The 22480-nt window shown below is 39.6% G+C and overlaps 1 protein-coding gene across 4 annotated transcripts in view; it reads left to right on the top strand.

Moving 5' to 3' along the window:
* CCDC171 (coiled-coil domain containing 171) overlaps positions 1-22480 on the top strand; it is a 199382-nt gene that overhangs the window by 103119 nt on the left and 73783 nt on the right. For 3 of the 4 annotated variants that reach the window (XM_089511607.1, XM_089511617.1, XM_089511597.1), the window contains 2 exons: positions 7700-7845; positions 12182-12236. In XM_089511607.1, the coding sequence (XP_089367733.1) occupies positions 7700-7845; positions 12182-12236 (201 nt within the window). Of the gene's footprint in view, positions 1-7699; positions 7846-12181; positions 12237-12707; positions 13023-22480 lie in introns of those variants that run through there. The other variant, XM_089511626.1, reaches the window with a different exon arrangement.

The following is a 22480-nucleotide window of genomic DNA, read 5'->3' as shown; positions in this document are numbered from 1 at the left end:
GACCCTATCATAGAGTTTTCTTGGCAACATTTGATCAGAGGAGGGTTTGCCATTGCCTTCCTCTGAGGCTGGGAGAGTATGACTTGCCCAAGGTCACCCAGTGGGTTTTATGAGTAAGTGGGGAATCAAAGCCTGATATCCAGGGTCATAGTACAAGACTCAAACCACTACACTACGCTGGATACTGTCAGTTAAAGTTTCATAGAACCTTAGAGTTGGAAAGGACCATAAGGCTTGCAAGAATACACATCTAAATTACTCCTGAAAGATACCCATCCAACCTTTCTTTAAAGACCTCAAAGGACTGAAAGTCTACTACCTTCTGAGACAGTCCATTCCACTGTCTAAGGGGTGGAGCAGACTGCCGTGAAAGCTGGCTAGAGGCCGTGGCAATTGCACGCCTCGGCCTCAGTCCACCCAAAAAGAAGCCGCAAAATGTCACTCCTTTTTTCCACTGGCAAAACCCCTAGCTTTTTCCGCCACCCCTGCAGCTTTACAGCACTCTGGCGGCATTCGGCATCTAAATGCCATGCCGCTGGAGCACCCGGAAGCCAGTTGCTCTGCAGGGCAGCTGTGTGGCGTGAAGCCGGCTTCTCATGCCAGTGTACTGGCTCTTACAGTGAAGAAGTTCTTCCTGATGTTTGGCAGACAGATGCCAATCTGTTGTATCTCCAACGTCAGGAGGAATTAAGAGATAGAAACATATTGGACTAGTTCATATGTCTTACTTATAGCTTGAAAAGTTACTTAAGAAAAAGAATTTTATTGGAAACCATAGGAAAGTCTTATATGTTGATATTCAATCTACTAGGGAAAATGGGATTTAGAACATTAAGAAACATTAAGAAAAAAGAAAAAAGTCTGCCCAGTTTTATAGGTGTATACGTTCCTTTTGCCCATCTCAAGGCAATCTAGTTAGTTTTAAAAAGATTGTTGACACTTTTCCAACCCAAAATGGCTCTAAATGACCACAGAACATAGCAGTTTCCACCCCACAGGCCCCATGTCCCCTCACTGTGCTTACTTCCCTTCTGTAATTGGCTGAAGACGTGGGGGAAAGTAAACGTGAAGTGATGCCACTTCTAGTTATGTCAGACATGTCAGTGCAGGTCTCGTTGAAATCCCACTGACTGGAAATCAAGACACCTCTGTATCTCACCCTTTAGTGGTTCAAAGAATGTATCCCTAAGGTTTCTGACTCATGAGGAGACCATGTGTGAGTAGGACACATTTGTGTTGATCTGTCTCATTTTGCTTGACATTAAGTATCTAAAAGTATTGTTCTGTTGAACCTTCTCCTTTACACTTACCATCCTCCACCCCAAAGACTAGCATGGAATTATACTGGACTGCCTTATTCTTCCATAGCTGCATTGAAGAGTATCCATATTTTGCTTTGTTCTCTGTTTTCTTTCTCTGATGAAGGGTTGGTCTGATATATGTTGAATGTTAAATGTAACAACTTTGCAATCATGGATTTTTATTTAATATGCTGTTATTCATCATATTTCACTTTTGGTTAGTCTTTTTACCATTTTTTGATGGGATCATGTCTTATGCATGAGAAATTGCTTAGGCTGCAACTGAATCAAACTAATAGAGTTCTGAGTGATTACATGGCAGTCTTAATGGCTGAAATATCAAATGCATCTGAAGATAAAATAATTGGGATCAGGTAATTAAAATGTGTCTTAAAGCTCTTTCCAGTTCAGAATGAAAACAGCTTCTGTACAATGCCATGTGCAGGCAATATGTCGGCTAGGTTTTGTTTCGCTTTGTGTTTGTTATGCTACTCTCCTTATTCAACTTTAACTTTCCAACTGTTCAAATTTGTCTGTTGTGGTGTTTCAAGATAAACACTATCAGGCTTTGAAATTTTCTTATTTTTGTAAATATTAAAGCCAAGGGAGCAACATAAAGTGCTATATTGTGGATTAAGTGAAATATCTCAAGGCTGCGCTTTTCTGATAACTGAACCTGAAGTGACCTTTCTCAGACACAATTACAGAGCTGTATGTTTTTCCTTTAATTTCATCAGGGGTTTAATTAGTATACAAATAAAACTTCTCTTATCTTCCTTTCTACCTAATTGGCTTGTCTACGCTTATATATGAAGCATGTGAAAGTGGGCTGTAATTAGGGTGACCGTGTTAACCTTTTTTCTCAAATGTACTCCTGCCTAAAGGCCTCAAGGCCTAAAAACAGTGATTTGGATTATTGCTTTGCAATCACTGTGGTTCTCCCATAGGCTTTCTCATGAGCAGAAGGGCTTTGGGTGCTGCCAGTTCCCACTGCTTAACAGGGATCTTCATTCGTCTCCCTTCTAAATGTTTATTGATTATCTCACTGTTCCACACTCAGCCTCCAACAACTTAATATCAGGTGACAGTCAGGAGAGTTCTCCAAGTAATTAGAGTTGAGCATTGGGGGAACAATTAGGACCAGAGTTATTAAACTTGATTTATCCTATTCTCTCCTGAACAGTTTCTTGGATATCAGAACATCACACTTTTACAATCTACCCTGGTTGAGAAATTAGTGGCGAACCTGCTGCTTATCATTGTTGCCTTGCTGCCTTGAGGCACATCCTCTTGGTTTCAGTCATTCAGCTAGAAATATTAGAGTCCATAAAGTTTATCAAGGGTTTTAATTAGATCAATCTGAAGAAATGGGCAGTGTAGAGTGGGGGTAGAGAAAGGCTTAGCAGCTGAAAGTATATTACTTTAAAGAACTCCATACTACCGTTCAACAGTTCTAAAGCTTTGGATTTAACTCACAAAGACTAGAAGCAGAAATGAAACTTCTTGAAGTTGTTTGTGATGTATGACAAGGCAAGAAATAATATCCACAGTTTGATGCTTGCCTATTATATTTCTTCTTTTTTGTATCATAGAAACCATGAGTGCTGTTACATGTTTGTTTAATTGTTTTAATGGCATGGTGATGAGATCACATATTCAGAGTAACATCCTTTTAAAAATATGTCTTAAAATAGAGGTCTAATGTGTAGGAACGCCAGATTTCATGGCAAATGTATATTTAGTTAACCTCTATCCTGCCAAAGGAGATCTAGCAATTGGGTGCAACTATAGCAAGGAATTTTTGGTTTGGATCACTGTCATATTTTGCATTTTGTAGGTGAGGCTCTCATTTAGATGATTCCTGTAGTTTGTGCTTGTTCTTCAAACTAGAATTTCAAACCATAGTTTGGTTATGCTTCTCTGATTTAGAGGACATGCATAAACCAGGTTTGCCAGTTCAGATGAAATGGCAAGTTATGATTTCCTCTAATGAAGAAACTAACACTATGCCAGGGCTCAGAAATATTCCATTTTTGGACAACACTCTGAAGTGTTGGCTGGGGGATTCTGGGAATTGTGAACAAGGGGAGTAGGAGCAAGAGTAGGGTCAGGAATTGTGCAAGGAGAAAAATATCACATTCATAATTCCGCACCCCCTCCCCGCCATGGTATACATATAGTTTTTGTTTTCATGACAAATCATGTCTTTCAAAAGCAAACTTAGAGTTGCCCTATCTTTCCATATGCCCCATCTGTCTTAAACAAGCAACAGAATTGTTTGATTTAGCATGTTGTGTCAAGTGCTTTCTGTGTTCACTGAAGGGCCAAAATAGTGAGAAACTGTAATATCATGTCCTTAAAAGATGTGTATTTTGGGCACTATCAGTATATGGTATCCATCCTATTATGTGGCTAGTAGTTCCAGTATCACTACTACCATGGAGCTGGATGTCTGGGGCTCAGTAGCTGTTAGTGGTAGAGTGATGGATCCAGTCCCTAGATTTCTCTATTCACTGCAACAAATACATGCAGGTGAACTTACTATTCTATGTTGTTCTTGTTAACTTTATTTATACCCCCATCTTTCTTCCGAAAATATCTGACCGGAAATTAGTATTGTTCACACAAACGACAGAATTAGAATTAGAATCTGAATATTGAATTTCAAGCTTTTTGCTGAGGAACCAGATTAAATGTGCCAAACATCTACTGGGCAGCGGCAGTAGTGAAGGGTAGCACTGGCGGGGGATTTCTCATAGACAATTGCAGTGCACCGTGGCTAACGCTTGTTCATACTGCACAGAGGGAGGTACACTAAACCTTATTTCGAAGATCTTTTCCAATGAAAACCCTATGATGAGACAATCCAAAATGAAACAAGAGACAGTACCAGAAGATGAGACTCCCAGATCAAGATGGCACTCAGTGAGCTACTGGCATATAGCAGAGGATAACTATGAGTAGCATTGTGGCTAATGATGCAACTGGACTAAAACCAGAAGAATGTTCAGCTGTTGACAAGGTTAGAGGCAAAGGGAAAGTCTGAAGATGTACAGCAGATAGAAACATGGAATGTGAGAAGTGTGAATCAGGGGAAGCTAGATATAGTAAAACCAGAAATGAAACATTTAAACATTGCAATACTTAGGGTGAGTGAGCAAAAGTGGATGGGAATAGATCATTTTGAGTCAGATAATTACTCAGGAAATGAACATCTAAGAAGAAATGGGGTGGCATTTATAGTGAAGAGAGATGTACCAAAAGCTGTCAAAGAATATAATGCAAAATCTGACTGAGTAAGGCCATTAAAACTTCAAAGAAAACCCATCAGTATAACCTTAATCCAAGTTTTATGATCCAATTACAGAGGAAGAAGAAGAGGGGGAAGAATTGAAAGATTTAATGCTGGAATCCAGGAGGAAATGGATCACAGAGTAAAACAGGACTTCTTGTTAACTATACACAATTGGAATGGAAAAATAGGAAACAGAGCAGAATCAAAGACTGTAGGAAAAAATGGCCTAGGATCCAGAAATGGTGCAGGAGATTGTCTGATTGAATTTTGCGAGGCCAACAGATTGTTCATTGCAAACACATTCTTCAAGCAACCCAAGAGGTAACTGTATACAGGGATATTACCTGATAGCCAATTTAGGAAACAAATAAATTACATAATTGGAAGCAGAAAATTGAGAACCTCAATTCTCTTTGAAAAAACAAGACCAGGAGCAGATTCTGGCACAGAAAATGAAGTACTAATATGAAAAATTAGAATAACGTGAAAGAACACTGAACCAATCATTATGTCAAAACCGTTGTTGCTTCAAGTTGTTTCCGAAGTATAGTGTATTAAAGGCAAGCCCATCATGTAGGTTTCTTGGCAAGATTTGTTCAAAGGGTTTTTGCCTTTGACTTCCTCACAGACAGAAAGAATGTGACCTGCCTAAGTGGGTTTCCCTGGCTTGAGTGGTGATTTGCACCTTGGTCTCTAGAATTGTAGTACAACACTCAAATTACTACACCATGCTGGGTTTGTCTCATGCCAAAATACAACCCCATCAAATTTAAAGATAATGTGAAAAATAGATTTGCAGTATTAAGTCTAATTAATCGGGAGCCAGAAGAAATGTGTAATGAATCCATGGACATTGTCAGGGAGGAATGCAAAAACAAAACAAATCAAACAGCTTCATTTATATACTGCTTCATACTGAACTAACAGTGTGTAAGCAGTTTACAACTGTAAGCTAATTGCCCCCAACAAGCTGGGTACTCATTTCAGCAACCTCGGAAGGATGCAAGCCTGAGTCATGCTTGAGCCCTTTCGCTGGTATTGAACTTGCAACTTGATCTTTTTTGAGTGAGTGGCTGCGGTACAGGCATTTAACCACTGCACCACCAGGGCTCCTAGGACACTCTCTGTTGCCAAAGGGGGGAAAAAGATCCCTCAGTGGATGACAGATAAAACTCTTGAAACAATTAAGGAGAAATAAGAAGCAAAAGTAAAAGGTGATATTAATCTTTTTCTGATTTCCTGACTGCAGTCCCCATTTCTATCAAGTTTTGATCCCAGTTACAGGAATTCTTTTACTATTTCTATTTCTTCATTGTCTAGGTTGAACTTGTGAAGGTCCTTGGTGGTGATTATTTTTGGTTTTTTTCTGTTCAACATTAAGCCTGCCTTTGCACTTTCTTCTTTGATTTTCTTTAGTAGGTGTTCCTGGTCTGTGAGGTTTTCTGCTAGTACTATGGTGTCATCTGCATATCTTAGATTGCTGATATTCCTTGTTCCTATTTTCTTTGCTTCTTCTTCTGTGTCCAAACCTGCTTTTCTTATAATATGTTCTGATAGTGACAATATTTAAAATCAAATGTTCCACTTTTACTATCTACTGTTCTGCTGGTCTGCAAAACATTTATCATCCAAACCTCCTCTCAAAATGTTAGCTAAGCAAAACCAATGATATTTGGACTAAATACTGCACTACTATGCTTGGAAAGATTCCACTGTCAAAATAAATAGTCTTACTTCTTCCAACTGACGTTGTTGTCCATAGGCTCTTGAGGTTTCCATTGGTATTAGATAAGTGCAATCACTCAGACTTTCTGGAAATCAATAACCTCCAAATATCTGTTTCTTAATGTTTCAAACCATCCAGTAGAAGATGTAAGTAAAATATGTAAGAGTGTTCTGTAGATAGTTAAAATTCTTGGATCTGTTAGGAAGATCGTAACCTTTTAATTTGTCAAAGTAGCATATAGGAATTTAGTCATGCAACTACACAGCTAAATCCTTTTGCAATAAACATTGCAGGCAGAAGTAAATGTACATTAAAGTTTCACTTTTAGTTTTTTATGCAATAAACTCTGTGTACATACTGATGTAAACAAAATGCAGAAACAATACCTTACAAAAAAACCTTTTAGTCCCATAGCACCATTCTTCTAGTCAATAGCAATTGTAGTCCCTTTCAACAATGGGGGTGGACAAGTGAAAAGAAGAACTTGAGCTATGAATTCAAAACTGATCTTAGCAAATCAGAAGCCTTTGAAAATATTACCTTACAGCAAGCAGTATAAAGAACTTGATTGCAGTTTGCGTGCGAGTTCTCTAATTGTTCACCCGTTGGGGAATTTTGTGTATTCTCCCTGTCTGAACTGATGTTTTACTTGAAGCATTTAATGTTAGAAAGTAGATCTTAAGGCAGCCTTCAAAAGACAAGAACCATGTAATAAATTTTGGAAATCACAAAAGCCACATGACGTAATTGAATTAGTGTTTTGGCATTTTTAAAAAATTGGCACTACAGTAAAGAGAACTATCAGACATTAGAAGAGCTATAGAATGGATGGTTTTCTTCCATTACAGTTCTAATTTTCTTTTCTCTTCTGAGCAGCACTTTTCAGTATTTTTACATTCCTTCTATGAATTCAGATGCTTTGGATGGTTTTTTCCCCCCAGCAAAAGGGTGCTGCAGCACTCATTTCTGCTGATAGGCTCCCCACTGGCATTGGTTGTCCATTGTAAAAACAAACTGCTGAACTAGATAGACCTTTGGTTTGATTCAGCACAGCTCTTGTGTTCTTATCTTGCACCATAATTCTCCGTCGTTTAAAAAAAACATTTTGACTAAATCACAAGATAACTTGCCTTTGATATAGCACCTGTAGCATCTGTGGCTGTTAAGATCGGGGTGGTATTTGTTTGCTGTGGGGTGCTTAAATATACAATGCACTGGATGTTTAAGGAGGGTAAATAGGTGCTATTTTTTTTATTAGAAAACAGCCTCAGTCTATTTCACAGTCAGTCTGTATTTCTCTTTGTTTAATAGCCTATGGCATAAATTGAAGTTAATTATCGGAGCTGACAAGTAACTCTGTTTTCTGTCTGCTCGCAGAGTCTCTCCGAGGCAAAGATGGAGCTGAGAAGAAAAGATCAATCTCTGCGTCAGCTCAATAGACATCTTACCCAGCTGGAGCAGGACAAGCGTCGACTGGAAGAGAGCATCCATGATGCAGAGAGTGCCCTCCGCATGGCAGCAAAGTGAGCACTGGGGCCTTGGGGAGATCACTTGAAACAGACAAAAGATCAATTCTTACTTTCATGCAAAGGGTTTTAGTCCTGGATAATGCAGCTCTGGAAAACAAAAGTACAGCTGCCTTTCTTTGAAATTTTAGTGAAATATCCCCTTGAAGAAAGAGAACTTAGTTCAACATACTAATGGCCTGTTTCAGTCATTTTGGAGTCCATGGAAGGGCACATTTTAGCACAAGTGGTGTGCATTGTCTCACTGCGTGGTGCATGAACCACTGGCCTAACTTGCAGCCAAGCAAGCTGTCCTGGTAAAAGATCAAAGTGTTCTTGATAGAAAGCAGGTGTCTGAATAGGGCAGTCTGTGGCAAACGTTGACTGGCTCAACATATGTACCAGGTCTGCTGGAACAGGGAAGAGAATGTACTGAGTATTTACACCTGCCAGCGGAGCCTGGGAAAGTTACTTTTTTTGAACTTTATTTTTAACATAATAATTAATAATAATAATAATAATTTGTTTTATTTATATACCGCTATTCCAAAGATCATAGCGGTGAACAGCAAGTAAGCTAATTAGCAAGTAAGCTAATTTGCCCCCAACAGTCTGGGTACTCATTTTAGCGACCTCGGAAGGATGCAAGCCTGAGTCGAGCTTGGGCCCTTTGCTGGTCTTGAACTCGCAACCTTGTGGTTTTGAGTGAATGGCTGCAGTACAGGCATTTAACCACTGCGCCACCAGGGCTCCTTTTATATCAAAATATAAAACAAGTGCTTCTACATATATATAAAACCATTGTATTATTATACATAATAATGCATAATAATCCTAACCAAGCAAATATCAAATACAAATTCCATAAGTCTTCTCAATAACAGGTCTTATTAATTGTAATCTAAATGTCTTATTTTTAACCCATACTAAACAAAGGATATGTGTGTGTGTGTGTGTGTGTGTGTGTGTGTATATACGTTACATTTAATATCTAAACAATAAAAGAAAATTATTTATGAAAAATCTACTAACCACCGTAAGACTATCACCTGCAGCATAAGCAATTCCGTTAAACTTCTCCTCCTCTACACCATTATCTTTTATTTCCAGCTCAATATACAGAATTTAACTGTTGGAGACCATTCTAATTTGACTTTTTTATATCTTTATGGTTCAGGAGTGCTGTAGGTTTGTCCATTTCTAACATCTCTGTTCATTTCAACAACTTACTCATCTACGTTCAGTATTTCTTTATTTTTCCAGTTTTGGGCAACCATTATCCTTCCGGCTTTTAGGAAAGTTACCTTTTTGGACTACAGCTCTTAGAATCTCCAAACCTAGGAGATTCTGGGAGTTGTTGTCCAAATTAGTAATTTCCCCAAGCACTGCTTATAAGATGCTGTGACAGTACAGACACATAGTCACACATGTGCCCCTTGACCAGAAACTCTAGACCAATGGTTCCCAAACTATGATCTTCCAGATGTTTTGGACTTCAGCTCCCAGAATTCCTGACTGGTGCTTCTGGAGGTTGAAGCTCAGAGCACTTGGAAGAGCAAGTGTGCAAATAATTGCTCTAGACCAGTGATGGCAAACCTTTTAGAGACGCTGTGCCAAAACTTACCTGGTGGTGGGGGGCAGGACTTGCAGGGGACATGGGACTTCTGGGGGGCAGAACTTCCAGGGGTGGGACTTCCCCGGAGGCAGCTGAAGGCCCAGGATGGTGGGGGAAAGAAGAGGAACAGGTTTGCGCCTGTCCCTCTTCTTCCCCCTGCCCTCCTGGGCCTTCAGCTGCCTCCTTGGAGACAGCTAAATACACAGGAGGGTAGGGGGAAGGAGGAACAGGTGTGCGCCTGTTCCTACTCTTCCTCCCATCCTCCTGGGCCTTTAGCTGTTTCCGGAGAGGCAACTAAAGGTACAGGAGGGTGGGGGAAGAGGAGTAACAGGTGCACACCTGTTCCTCTTCTTTTCCCCGCCATCCTGGACCTTCAGCTCCTATTTCTCTGTGTGCCCTCATAAATGGCTTCACATGTCAGAGAGGGCAGGCGTACCATAGGTTTTCCACCACAGCTCTAGACCCAGGTAATAAAAGCATGGGCCTGTTACAGACTGCCAAAATAAAGCTGCTTCAGGTCTCTTTGGAGGTATGCTGTTTAGATGATGCATGCATCCTAAGAATCCGGAAGCTGCACCAAAGCTGCACTCCAGTGCTTAGGAATGGAGTGTGGCTTTGGCGCAACCTCCAGATTCTTTGGACCCATGCATCATTTAAATAGCATACCTCCAAAGAGAACTGAAGCAGCTTTATTTTGGCAGTCTGTAACAGGCCTTAGAGACAAAAACAGCCTGCAGTCTATATTTTGACAGCTGAAATCTGCACCCATTGACAGATGTTAACTCACTTGGCTTCTGCACAGACACATGCTCAAAGCATCCTTCACATGCCAGCCTGCAGCCACACCACATAATAGCCTCTATGTTAATGGGTACCTTTGCATAAGATTGTTTCATATCTAGACCACCCTCTACCTTTACAATTTAATATAGATGGAAAGGAAGAAAAGGAATCTCAACAAGAAAGGTTTTGGGAAGGAGAGATCATAATTGGCCCACAGTTATTAATGAAAAACGATACACAGAAGCACAGGACTATGCATGCACAGAATAGAACTCAATATCATGTGATCAAAAAGAGGCTGAAGAACATCACAAGGATAACTATGCTTCTGTTTATTTACTACATTTTTATTTTCATTTTCCTTGAGTACTGAGAATGACATAAGGTTGTTTTTCCTCAATTTTTTACACTTGTTTATTTTACAACTGTTTATGATACATTAATTTGAGTAATAGTGATTGGCCAAAGTTGCTATGACTGAGTGTACACTTTCCCTTGTCTCCCTTGACATTTTTGGGAATGTCAAGATGACATCATGAGAATGTTCCTTTCAAGTACCTGCAAAACATTGGGGTGGCGTGGGGATTATAAATACTTTCAAGCAATATTTGCCAGTCCATTAATCTGCCCATCTCCCTTGATGGCCAGTTCCCTTTTTTTATTTGCAAAGAAAACCCCTTATCATTGTAGAGTAAACCAAGTTCAGTGGAGTCCCCCTTCTAAGCAACAGGCTAACAAGTTCGTTCTTCCTGTCCAACTTCAAACATTGAAATTACGCTTCGGAACATAAGTGTCATTTCCAGCAAGGGACCTTTCAGTGTTCTGTTGGGATTGGCAAGATTTGACATGCTCATAACTGTCATGTCAGGATCTGCAGATAGAAGGACTAGACTGTCAGTGAGCCATATTCCTTTCTGCCACTGATTTCCAATTCTTGAAACTGTGAGGTCCCCCCTCCCTGTTGCTTTTAGGTTGTGGGGAGGGGATTGACAGGAAATACATTTCAAGGATCAACTCAGACTTACACAAGTCTAGATCAAAACAAAATGGCTTGCAAATTCTGTTTCAGTCAGCTAGGAATTTATATGATTGTCATATTTTCCTAGCTTGGAATGTTTTTCCATTTTACATGGCAATCAGTTTTTAGGAAACAGAGAGAGAGAGAGAGAGAGAGAGTTCTAAAGGGGAAAGTGGTTATTGTGGAGATGGGGATAATTAAGAACCCCCACTTGCAATATCTTATCCACAAACCAGCCCCTACTCACTGTATTGAAGAAGAGTAGCTTGGTTTCATAGAGATGAGCATTATTTCTCTTCACCATATAAGAGGAAACTTTCTAATTCAGAGGATCCTTCCTCAATGGATTGTGCCCCTTTCCATAGCGTGATCTCATGATTGTCTGCCTCCTATCACATTCATCAAGGAAGCTGAGATTTCCAAGCCACATATCTTTTTTTGCCAGTTTGGTGTTGCTTTATGCATATTCCTTCTATTACTATTGTTCATGGCAATACTGCAGCTTTGGTTTCCATCCTCAACCTTTTGGTTCTTTTCAACTTAGATCTGGATGATTTAAAATTTTCCTCCCTCGCAAGAGTCAAATTCTAAATTTGTGGAGGTGGACTTAGTAGTTCATTAACAAATGCTAGAAGGGTTCTAATCTTGTCCAGCATTGTCCAGTCTGGCATCCTGGGTGGAGCTGATAATTAGCCATCACAGCAGAAATTTGCAGAGAGTTGCTCATCAATCACCTTTCTACATGGATCACCATATGTCTGACCTTCATTCAGCTGAAAAGGGGGAAATGTTTTATATTTGAATTGAAGTTATCCAAGGACAACAAATCTTGGGGCTCTTGGAAAAGCTAAGTAATTGATGTGACCTTAATTGTGACTGAAAGCAATATTACCTGTCCTCTGTTATGACTTTAAAAAACAACAACCTTCTTTCAACAGAGACAAAGAATTAATTGCCAGGCACATGAAATCTGTGGAATCTACACTTCAGAATGTAAGTAATATTATTTGTTTCCCTTGTCTACTGTCATATTTTGCTTTCAGGCATTATATCTTGATGTAGCTCCCCCCCCTCCCCATGGTCTCTACTATTGATAGTCTAAATACCTATACAAAATATCTAAATGTTTCTGCATGGAAAATACTGCAATCCTGGACATCCTAAACTGTTTTAATAGAAATGTGAGTGGGTTAATTAGAAAACGTTGTTTTTAAGCCTCTCATTTTAACTATGCCACTGATGTTTTAAACTTTTTTATTTACTGTTTATTTTAATTTCTTGACTTAATACATAGGGTTAATAATACACATTCTTAACATTCTTAATACACATTCCTGATTATAGAGATCAGAAAAGTTAGTTTCAGATTCACTGCCTTTCACATGTGAGCTTTGTACTTGTTTTTCTTCAATGGTTTTAGTTACAAAGAAAACTGTCACAAATAATACTATGCTACTTTCACAGATTCATTTTCCCCCTAAGCCATATAAGTTGGAACATGTCTGAATTCACACCCCTACAACCATCTGAGCAACCTGTGAGCAACACCAGTTTCTAAACCAGAGCTATTCAGTTACTGAATCATTCTCAACAAACACACCTTTAATAGAGGTTTCCTTCATCCTTGGTGCAGTTCATTACAGAAAAATAGCTTCTTTCCACAAATACTTAATGTATATATGTCTATACTGAAAACAACAGGGCAAAACCAAATACTTAGGGTAAGCGGGAGACCAGAGGAATTCTTGTTTGTTGTTGTGTGCCTCCAAGTCATTCCTGACTTATGGTGACCCTAAGGCAAACCTATCATGGAGTTTTTTTGGCAAGATTTGTTCAGAGGAGGTTTGCCATTGCCTTATTTTGAGGCTGAGAGTATGTGACTTGCCCAAGGTCACCCAGTGAGTTTCATGGTCAAGCTGGGAATCAAACCCTGGTCTCCAGAGTCATAGACCAACACTCAAACCACACTGGGTCTCTCAGAAGAATTAGTTTTATGTTTTTCTTTCTCATTTATGCTTGTGGGTGTTTGTACCTACACACCTGGCATTATTTTTAAACCCCTTTGTTTTATTTTAATATTTCAAATACTTTTTATCACTACAGTACTGTGTTTTTTATCTTTAGTTTTGTATTTTTTAAAATTGTAGAATGTTTTTAATTGTTAGACTTTAAAATGTTTGTTTTAAGAATCCTTTTGAGATCTCCTCTGCAAAAGAAATGTGGGCTATAAAATTTGCACCTTAGTGGTGCTTTCAACTAACGTAAAACCATTGAATCAATTGTTGGAAAGTGAGAGAACACTTAGGTAAATTTCAAGGATTCAATGGGTCTACTTTAGTTGAGACTGCCAATATGATTCAGGCTTTGATGTTTTAAAGTAAAATAGAATGTGTGTATTCTTGTCTTTTCTTTGTTTAGTGGTTTGTATTTTAAATTACTTACCAGAACACAAAGAATCTAGGATGTGGGTTCTTTTATGAAATAGATAAAATAAATATTATATTGGTAGTTGCTTTCTTGTGAGAAGTCTGGAAAATCAGGCCAGAAAGGTAACTGCTGGCTTAAAATATTAATGCATACTATGCCTTTTTTTATATAGCAGTAGGAGAGCATTGCCACAAAAAATTAGAAAGACAGGAGTTTATTCTTAAGACCTTCCACTGTGGAAACAAACCTATATTTACTGTAAAAATGTTTTCAGTGCAGAGAATTTATAAATTTGATTTCAGTAATATCCATTTTGCCCCCTCTCTGAAATGAGACAATAAAACCATAATAAAAATGCATCTCATTAGCACTGCTGAATCGTTTGTCAATATTGCTTCTGTTTTTTTGTTGTCTGGTTATGGTGCAACATTTTCTGATGATAGAATCTGCTATATACCAACAGAGGGACTTGAGTGATCATTTTGTGTAGTTTCGTTATCTGAATAATCCTGGAAAGGATAGTAAGGAATATTTTGACCATGTATAGATAATCCTGGAAAGGATGGTAAGGAATATCTATTCTATAGCATGTATAGATATGTGATAAAATTATTGTCTGCATCAGGCTGTATCCAGCCCTGAACCATAGACATACTCATTGGATCAAATTAAGCAGCAGATTTTCCAGAGCACATGGAAACATTTTCAGGTAGCTTTCAGATTCTGAGCCCTGGCACTTCCCTTAGGAATTAAGCCCTGGGTTTAGAATATTCACATAATTCTCCTTCTACATCAAAGTGTCCAAGGAGAGAGATATTGTTCAGAAGTATTTCAGAAAGAGTGTCTGTTTGTATGAATCCTAATAATTGTTGGGTAAGCAGAGTCAGCCTTGTTGGATGGGAAACCACCAACAAATACCAGGTGCTGTATGCTACCACCTCTGAAGATTTCTTGCCTAAGAAAACCCTATGAAATACATGGGATTGTCATTAGTTGACAGGTGACCTGAAGGCACATTTGTACGCACGCATGCATGCATGTGCGCGCGCACACACACACCGGGCCTCTGTGTTCTAATCTTTGTATTTGGATTCACTAACATTTCATTCCCCTAGCCAGTATTTCAGTACTTTCCAGTCATAATTTGTTTTATTGGTTCATTGATTAAATTATAGGTATCCATTTGTGTCATCTGGGTGTCCACACGTTAGGTCTGGGTGTCCATTTGGACACCTGTCTCATTACTTCAAATATACTATTAGTTGTGCCCTCAGAAGAATGGATGCTGCCAGCCTTGGTCGACTGTACATTGCATCTGTCACATAAAAAGTGAATTCTGAAGGTTAAGAAAACAGAAGGCTCCCTCCTGACAGGCAGTGATTCTACGAAACCCAGAGATGTTTGCCTTGGAAGTTGCACTGAGACAAAAAGAGGTGCTGCTGGACAGCAGTCTTTTATTTCTTTTAATTGTAAGCCACCTCGATTGTCTTTGACAGAGAGGTGGGGTAAAAATAAAGTTTTTATTTTATTTATTATTATTGTAGTTACCTCTTGCTTACCCAGTCTATCCCACTTCTCAGTTGCTTGAGGGACATTAGCTGTCAAATTTTCGACACTCAGACTCCAGATCCCCCCCCCCCCCCCCTTGGTGGTGAGTATAATGTGTAGCCAAGTTTAATATACTTGACAATAGGACTGTGTGTGAATTTGTTCCAGCCTTTCCTTAAAGCTAGACGTCATGAAGAAATCTCTCTGTGGCCTAAAGTTATTTAATGGTGAATTCCTAAGCTGCAACTATCACAAAGTAGTATTTATTTCCTTGTGGTTTCTTTAAGAAAGAAGGTACTTTCTGAAACTTGCTGTTCTACCAAGAGCTGCATAAATAATTAGAATTTATACAAGAATTTACTGCCATATCCTGCATGGTGCCAGGTTCCCACAGTCATGCTTTTGAGCCATTCTGACCATTGGAGTCATAGTGATGGACTAATTCCCAATTGTCAAAGAGGTCTGGCAAGGCTGCATTTTATCACCCTGTCTGTTTAACCTGTACATTAAACATATCGTATATAAATCAAGAATAGACTTGGAGGAAGGAAGCATGAAAATTGAAAAAAAAATCACAATTTAAAATATGCAGATGACAATGTAGTACTAGCAGAAAATATTAAAGACTTGGAACACTTACTGTAGAAAGTCAAGGAAGAAAGTGCAAAGGTAGGTTTGCAGTTGAACATTAAGAAAATAAAAATAATGACCACAGATGATTTAGATAACGGTAAAATAGATTATGACGATACTGAAATATTTAAAACATTTTCCATACCTTGGCTCAGTCATTAATTAGAATGGAGACTACAGCCAAGAAATCAGAAGAAGACTGGGGCTTGGAAGGGCAGCTTCCAAGGGAACTAGCCAAGATCCTGAAATGTAAAGATATATCACTGAATACAAAAGTTTAGATTGTCCATTCCACTGCATCTCCCATTTCTATGTATGGTTTTGGAAGCTGGAGAGTGAAGAAAGCTGATAGGCAGAAAATCAACTCATTTGAAATGTGGCACTGGAGAAGAATTCTATAAGTACCACGGACTGCTAAAAAGACACATAAATGGACCCTAGAGCAAATCAAGTCTGAACCCTCCCCAGAAGCCAAGATGACTTACCTGAAGCTGTTGTTCTTTGGACATATCATGGAAAGACATGACTTACTAGAAAATACAGTCATGTTTGATAAGGTAGAAGGAAACGAGGAAGACCACATTACTAATGGATGGACTTAATTAAGGAAGCCATGGCCCAGAGTCTGCAACTGATGGTAGTGACTTGGAGGTCTCTCATTCATAGGGTTGCCATAAATCTAAGTCAGTTTGACAGGAATTAACAACAACAGAAGTCTCAGCAAATCCCTACTCAGCAGTAAAAAGGTCCTATGCATATCCTAGGCCTAAGTATTGTATTTTGCATCCAAAGCTTATCTCCTATCTCCTCTGCAGTTCTTATTAGATGGGCATGAGCATGTGTGAAATCCCCAGCAGTTGTACAGTGTCTTGAGGTTCCATTACTCTAGTCTCTGTTTTGCTAAAATCCCCAAGGCTTTCCCTGTGATTTCCCCCCTTTGATCTTCCTCAGAAGTGAAGACATGTATATATCACACTGTTTTCTGTTTCTCAGAACAGTATACTACTGTTTGTTTTTGTTCCTCAGGCATAATGCAGATTTGCCTCACCACTTGAATTTTTTTTCTTTTCCAGCACCTCAGTATTCCTAGGAAAGTTTAAATTTAATCTCTCTTCCATTTCTCTTACATCCCAAGTCATTCCCTTCTAACATGACCTGATCATGTTATCTTTGAATATCTCTGTGATTGTTATATATAGTCTATGTGTGTGTGGTGCAGTCATTTTTAATGTATGGTTACTTAGCATGCAAGTATGCACACTTGAGTGAGCCAGCCTGATGTAGTGGTTTGCATGTTAGACCAGAACTCTAGAGACCAGGGTTCAAATCTCCAGTCAGCCATGGAAACCCACTGGGTGACTTTCGGCAAGTCACACTCTCTCAGCCTCAGAGGAAGACAAAGGCAAACTCCCTATGAACAAATCGTGCCAAGAAAACCTTGCAGTATGTTTGCCCTAGGATCCCCCCCCCCACACACACATGGTTCCTGAAGTACACATTGCTGTTGTTGCTTTTAAGTTATTTCTGACCATAGAATCATAGAGTTGGAAGAGACCGCAAGGGCCATCCAGTCCAACCCCCTGCCATTCAGGAACTCTCAATGAAAGCATCCCCAGCAGATGGCCATCCAGCCTCTGTTTGAAGACCTCCAAGGAAGGAGACTCCACTACACTCTGAGGGAGTGTGTTCCACTGTCGAACAGCCCTTACTGTCAGGAAGTTCCTCTTAATGTTGAAGTGGAATCTCTTTTCCTGTAGCTTGCATCCATTGCTCCGGTCCTAATCTCTGGAACAGCAGAAAACAAGCTTGCTCCCTCCTCAATATGACATCCCTTCAAGTATTTAAACAGGGCTATCATATCACCTCTTAACCTTCTCTTCTCCAGGCTAAACATCCCCAGCTCCCAAAGGTGGGTTACAAACCGCCAAAAAATACGTATGGAATACGTATTAGGGTTAGGAAGGGGTGGTGCTTCTGCACCCCCCTAACCCTAGTACGTATTCCATACGTACAACATGGCGGCGCCCCTTCCACATGGGGGCCGCTATGTTTACATATCGGACGCTGTGCGTCCGCACGTGTCGCGGCGTCTATGACGTCACGAGTCCGCCCCTGGCGTCTCGCGACATCATAGAGGCGCCGCTTAAAGAAGCTCCATTTTGGAGCTTCTTTTTTGGTCCGTGTGGGAGCCGCGCGGTGTGGCTGTTGCGGCTCCCGCACGGAGCAAACGGCGGCGGCGGCAGACCGCCTCAAAGCGGCAGTTTATAACCCGCCCAAATCTTTCCTCATAGGGCATGATTTCCAGACACTTCACCATTTTAGTCGCTCTCCTTTGGACATGCTCCAGTTTCTCAACATCATTTTTAAATTGTGGCCAGAACTGGACACAATATTCCAGGTGGGGCCTGACCAGAGCAGAATATAGTGGCACTATTACTTCCCTTGATCTAGACATTATACTTCTATTGGTGCAGGTCCTTTTAAACGGGTGGTATATGGTTTCTGTATGGTGGCTCTGTCAGCAGTCTAGCTTCTGCATTTCACACTAGCTGCAGCTTCTGAGCCTTGAAGCAATACTGAGAGCTTGAGTAATCCACTCCAAGTAGAAATAAGTCTGGAGATTTGGATTCATGATGTCTAGGTACAAGGTCTTCTAGTGCGTTTCTGGATTTTTAAAAATAAAACAGACAGGGAACTTCATTTCCTTGTATGTGCTTTCCAGCTACTCAGTAGTACACATTTTCTGCTGGCTTGGTGCACAGGCTAACATGTTAAAATGTATCCTTCCTTTTCGTGCATTCATATTTTTGAAAGTTGTGACTTGTCTGTTGTTCTTAGTGGGAAATACAGAATGCACCGTCCTCAGGTGCACTGGCAGGATAGTGACAGGAATGTGAGGGTGTTATTATGTGTACTGTAGCTATTCTTGGCTTTTGTCTATCAACCTGGCACCTGCCACAAGTGAAACGGACCAGTAGGCACACGCAAAGAAGTCAACAGGAAAACAACAGAGATTTTTAAATGTTTCAAAAGCACTTGCTTGTTTGTTTGTTTTCAGAAAAGAAAGTCCTGTGAAAAATGACTTGTATCATTTTTGATCTCAATAAGAACTTGATATTGTTACATGGAAGAAAGCTGTAAACTGTAAAAGTGAAAATTATTTTGAACTTCGCTATATCCTTCAAGTAATTCCTCTTACCGTTCATGTAATTATTTTGCAAATCTCTTAACACATTTTTGTTGTTGTTTTGATCCCTGAATAACCTGACTTTTTTTGATCCATGTTCCTAAAGATCAATTGTGCAGGACATACAGGTGTTAGCACAGCTGGCTTGCTGATGACATCTCTGTCCATATAGCTGTCTAGTGTGTCATCACTCATATTGTTCAGTGTCATTCTGACCTAGCCAAGCTAAAAATGGTACTCCAGCTCAAGAGGGATTTAAAAACCTTGACAAACTAAAGATAAGACATTGCGGAATGTCATATCCATGTGTTTAACTGTTTTCAGCTTAGGCGTATCTAAGTAACTAATGCCAGAGCCCGTCTGTCTTCATTTTTCGGGAAGCTTGAAGATTTTTTTTAAAAATCTATGTGCATATGTATACTTTGTTGTAAGTAAGGAAACATCCTTGCATGGAGTGCTATGAAATTAGTTAATGTGTTAGCCATTATTTTCTCCAGACTTGGGTTCACTTCCAGCCCAAGGTCACTGCAATCTGTTCATAAGGGACATATTATTACACACATCCCACAAATACAGAATAGCTTTGGCATAGTGCTTCATGTTTGCTTAAAAGGGCCTGGATCAAATTAAGCTTTCATCCAGCTGAGTTTGGATTTGGTGTTTTTTGTTTTTATATGCTTGGGTATTTTTCAGAAATTGTAATATACAGTACTGAACTTCTTGTTGCTGTACAATACTAGGCCAGTCCAAATGAAATGTTTATGGAGCTATCTGGTATCTATGATTATATATGTGTATACTCAGAAGTAAACCCAATTGAATTCAATGAGATTTAACCCCAAGTAAGTACGCAGACGATTACACTGCTGTTCTTTTAAAAAGCTATTCATTTTAAGATAACACTGTTGAAAAATATGTTTGGTTTCATACTTCAAATAGGGCTGCAAAGGAGCTGGTGGTATAGTGGTTTAGGGGTCTAGATGACCTAAGTTTGAATCCCTTCTGAGCCATAGAAATCCACTGGGTCAACTTGGGCAAATCCCAGCCTAAGAGGAAGACAATGGAAAACCTCGCCTGAATAAATCTTGCCAAGAAAATCCTTTGAGTGGGCTGCCATACATTGGGGTCAACTTGAAGGGCCATCATAACACAATAGGTACTTAATTACCAGCAAGTGAGTCCTCTTAAAAACAGTGGGAGTTACATCTGAGGATACATGCATAGGGTTCCACTGTAAATGTCTATATGAGAGTATAGTGCAGATCTAAAAGAGGCCTGAGATCAGTCCGTCCCATTCCCTGTAGTACACCCCATTCCCTGTACTAGCAGCCTCAAAGTACCAAGTTAATTCCGTGTTACACATCATGTCACTTAAAGATTAATTTACCATAATCTGGGTGCAAATTTTTTAAAAGTTATATAATACAAGCTTCACCTTTTATGACATTTTAAATAATCCTCCTCTTCCTCAGGATATCTCAAGTAAGTGAGTTGGGATGTCTCAAGGAAGCTTATGCAACATAGAGAAGACATTAGTTCCAAAGTTGTTGTAAAGCAAGGATGGGGAAAATATGGTCTGCAGGCTGCCCGTGGCTTCCCAGGGCTGTTTCTGTGGTCCCCAGGGCACCTCAAAAATATTTTTTATGCATTTCCCCCCTCCAGAATGCCCACAGATATGGGGGGAATCTCCATCATGCATTGACCCCAGGGGTCAAAACAATTTTTTGTAATTAAAAAAAAAGTTAAATGCTACAAAATGTCCACTGGGAGCGGATGATGGGGTGCATTTCTACACAGATCTCCAGCCCAATTTAGGCCCAGGAGCGAAATTTTTTGAAACTCCAAAATTGATGAAAATGCCCTAAACTCCCTAGAAGCATTTGGAAGTAACCCCCCCCCCCCCCCTGAGAAGTTGTGGCCCTCCAAGGTCTCTTGGGAGACTAATGTGCTCCCCTAGTTGCCCACTCAAGTCTAAAGGAAAAATTCCTTCCAGACTCAAAAGAGTGGTCATCAGTCGTACTCTAGATATAAAAAATCATATCAACCATCCTGGTTTTTAATTAGACAAATCTCTCTTAAATCCAGAGTGAGAAGAAACTCAACACAGAATATTTTAAGACTAAAATTCTTCTTGGTTCCTATGAAATGCAATTCTTGTAACAGATTGAAAACAAAATAATTGGGCAAGGTCAAAGTCTCACTGTTTTCTGTGGAAAATGTAAGCATGTACTCAAAATACTCCTGCTTAAGTCAGCAGGACTTGCAGGTGTATAACAATTTCATCATTAAAAAAAGGAAAAGAAATGAGTACTTTAAAACTGATCTGATTCTTTTGCTTCTGTGATTTATTCTGGATAATTTTTCTTTACAACAGTTTAAAATCTGCAGCTCAATTATATTATGGCTAGTTTAGAGCAGCTCTACTCAAAGTGGTGTTCGCTGGACTGGTGCTGGTCCCTGAATCATTGTCTTCCAGTCCCTGGCAAGTTTCTAGGACAGAAAGAAACAATTGTACCCAATAGGCACAAATTTAGTGCCAGTCCCTGGCACTTTGGAAAATAATAATTGCCTGCAGCTCCCCATCTGACAGGCTGAGAAGCACTGATTTAGACCAATTAATCTTCTTTAATGTAAACAATTTCTCTGCATCTGTAGTTCTGACTCTACTGGTATATTTAGTAAAAAGGTAAAAGTAGTCCCTTGACATGAACGTCTAGTTGTAACCTACTGTAAGGGGCGTTGTTCATCTCTGTTTCTAAGCCGAAGAGTCAACGTGGTCATTTGGCCAGCATGACTGCACCGAAAGCTGTTACCTTCCCACTGAGAAGTGCTACCTATTTATCTACTTGCATTTGCATGCTTTCGAACTGCTAGGTTGGCAGAAGCTGGGACTAGTGACAGGAGCTCACCCCATCATGCAGCACTCTGGCCTCGAACTGCCAACCTTCCAATCTTCTGATAATCAGAACTGCCATATTAACCACTAAACCACCACATCCCATATATTTAGTATGCAGTTACATTGATTTGTTTTATATGTCACTGTCCAACAGGTTTACAAGGCACCTTATAAAAATTAAAACCACAGTAAGACTAATGTAACAAAATAATTGTTAAAAATACCATAGCATAAAATAATAGTATAGAATCTGTCAACCGAACTGAAAACAAGCCGTCACAGGCCTAAACATGAGCAGGAAATAATCTGAGCATGACTATGTAAGGAATTAACTGAAACTCCTCCGACCTTAAAGTTATCCTGCTCTATCAAATTGAGAATATCCTATTCTAGTAAAGTCAAGACTCAAGAGCTTATCCTGGCACATGTGTTGGGCAGGTGCACTTTTGGAGATTGCCCCTATGGCCATCATGGTGTATGTGTGATGAATTCCTAAACCATTCCAGATAAAGATGTTGATGCCCCCCAGATTTTTGTTTAATC

Source organism: Sceloporus occidentalis, unplaced genomic scaffold (assembly GCF_023333645.1).
Source record: "Sceloporus occidentalis isolate IW3139 unplaced genomic scaffold, rSceOcc1.0.p SCAF_1, whole genome shotgun sequence".
NCBI lineage: Eukaryota > Metazoa > Chordata > Lepidosauria > Squamata > Phrynosomatidae > Sceloporus > Sceloporus occidentalis.
This window is presented reverse-complemented; position numbering and strand designations above follow the sequence as displayed.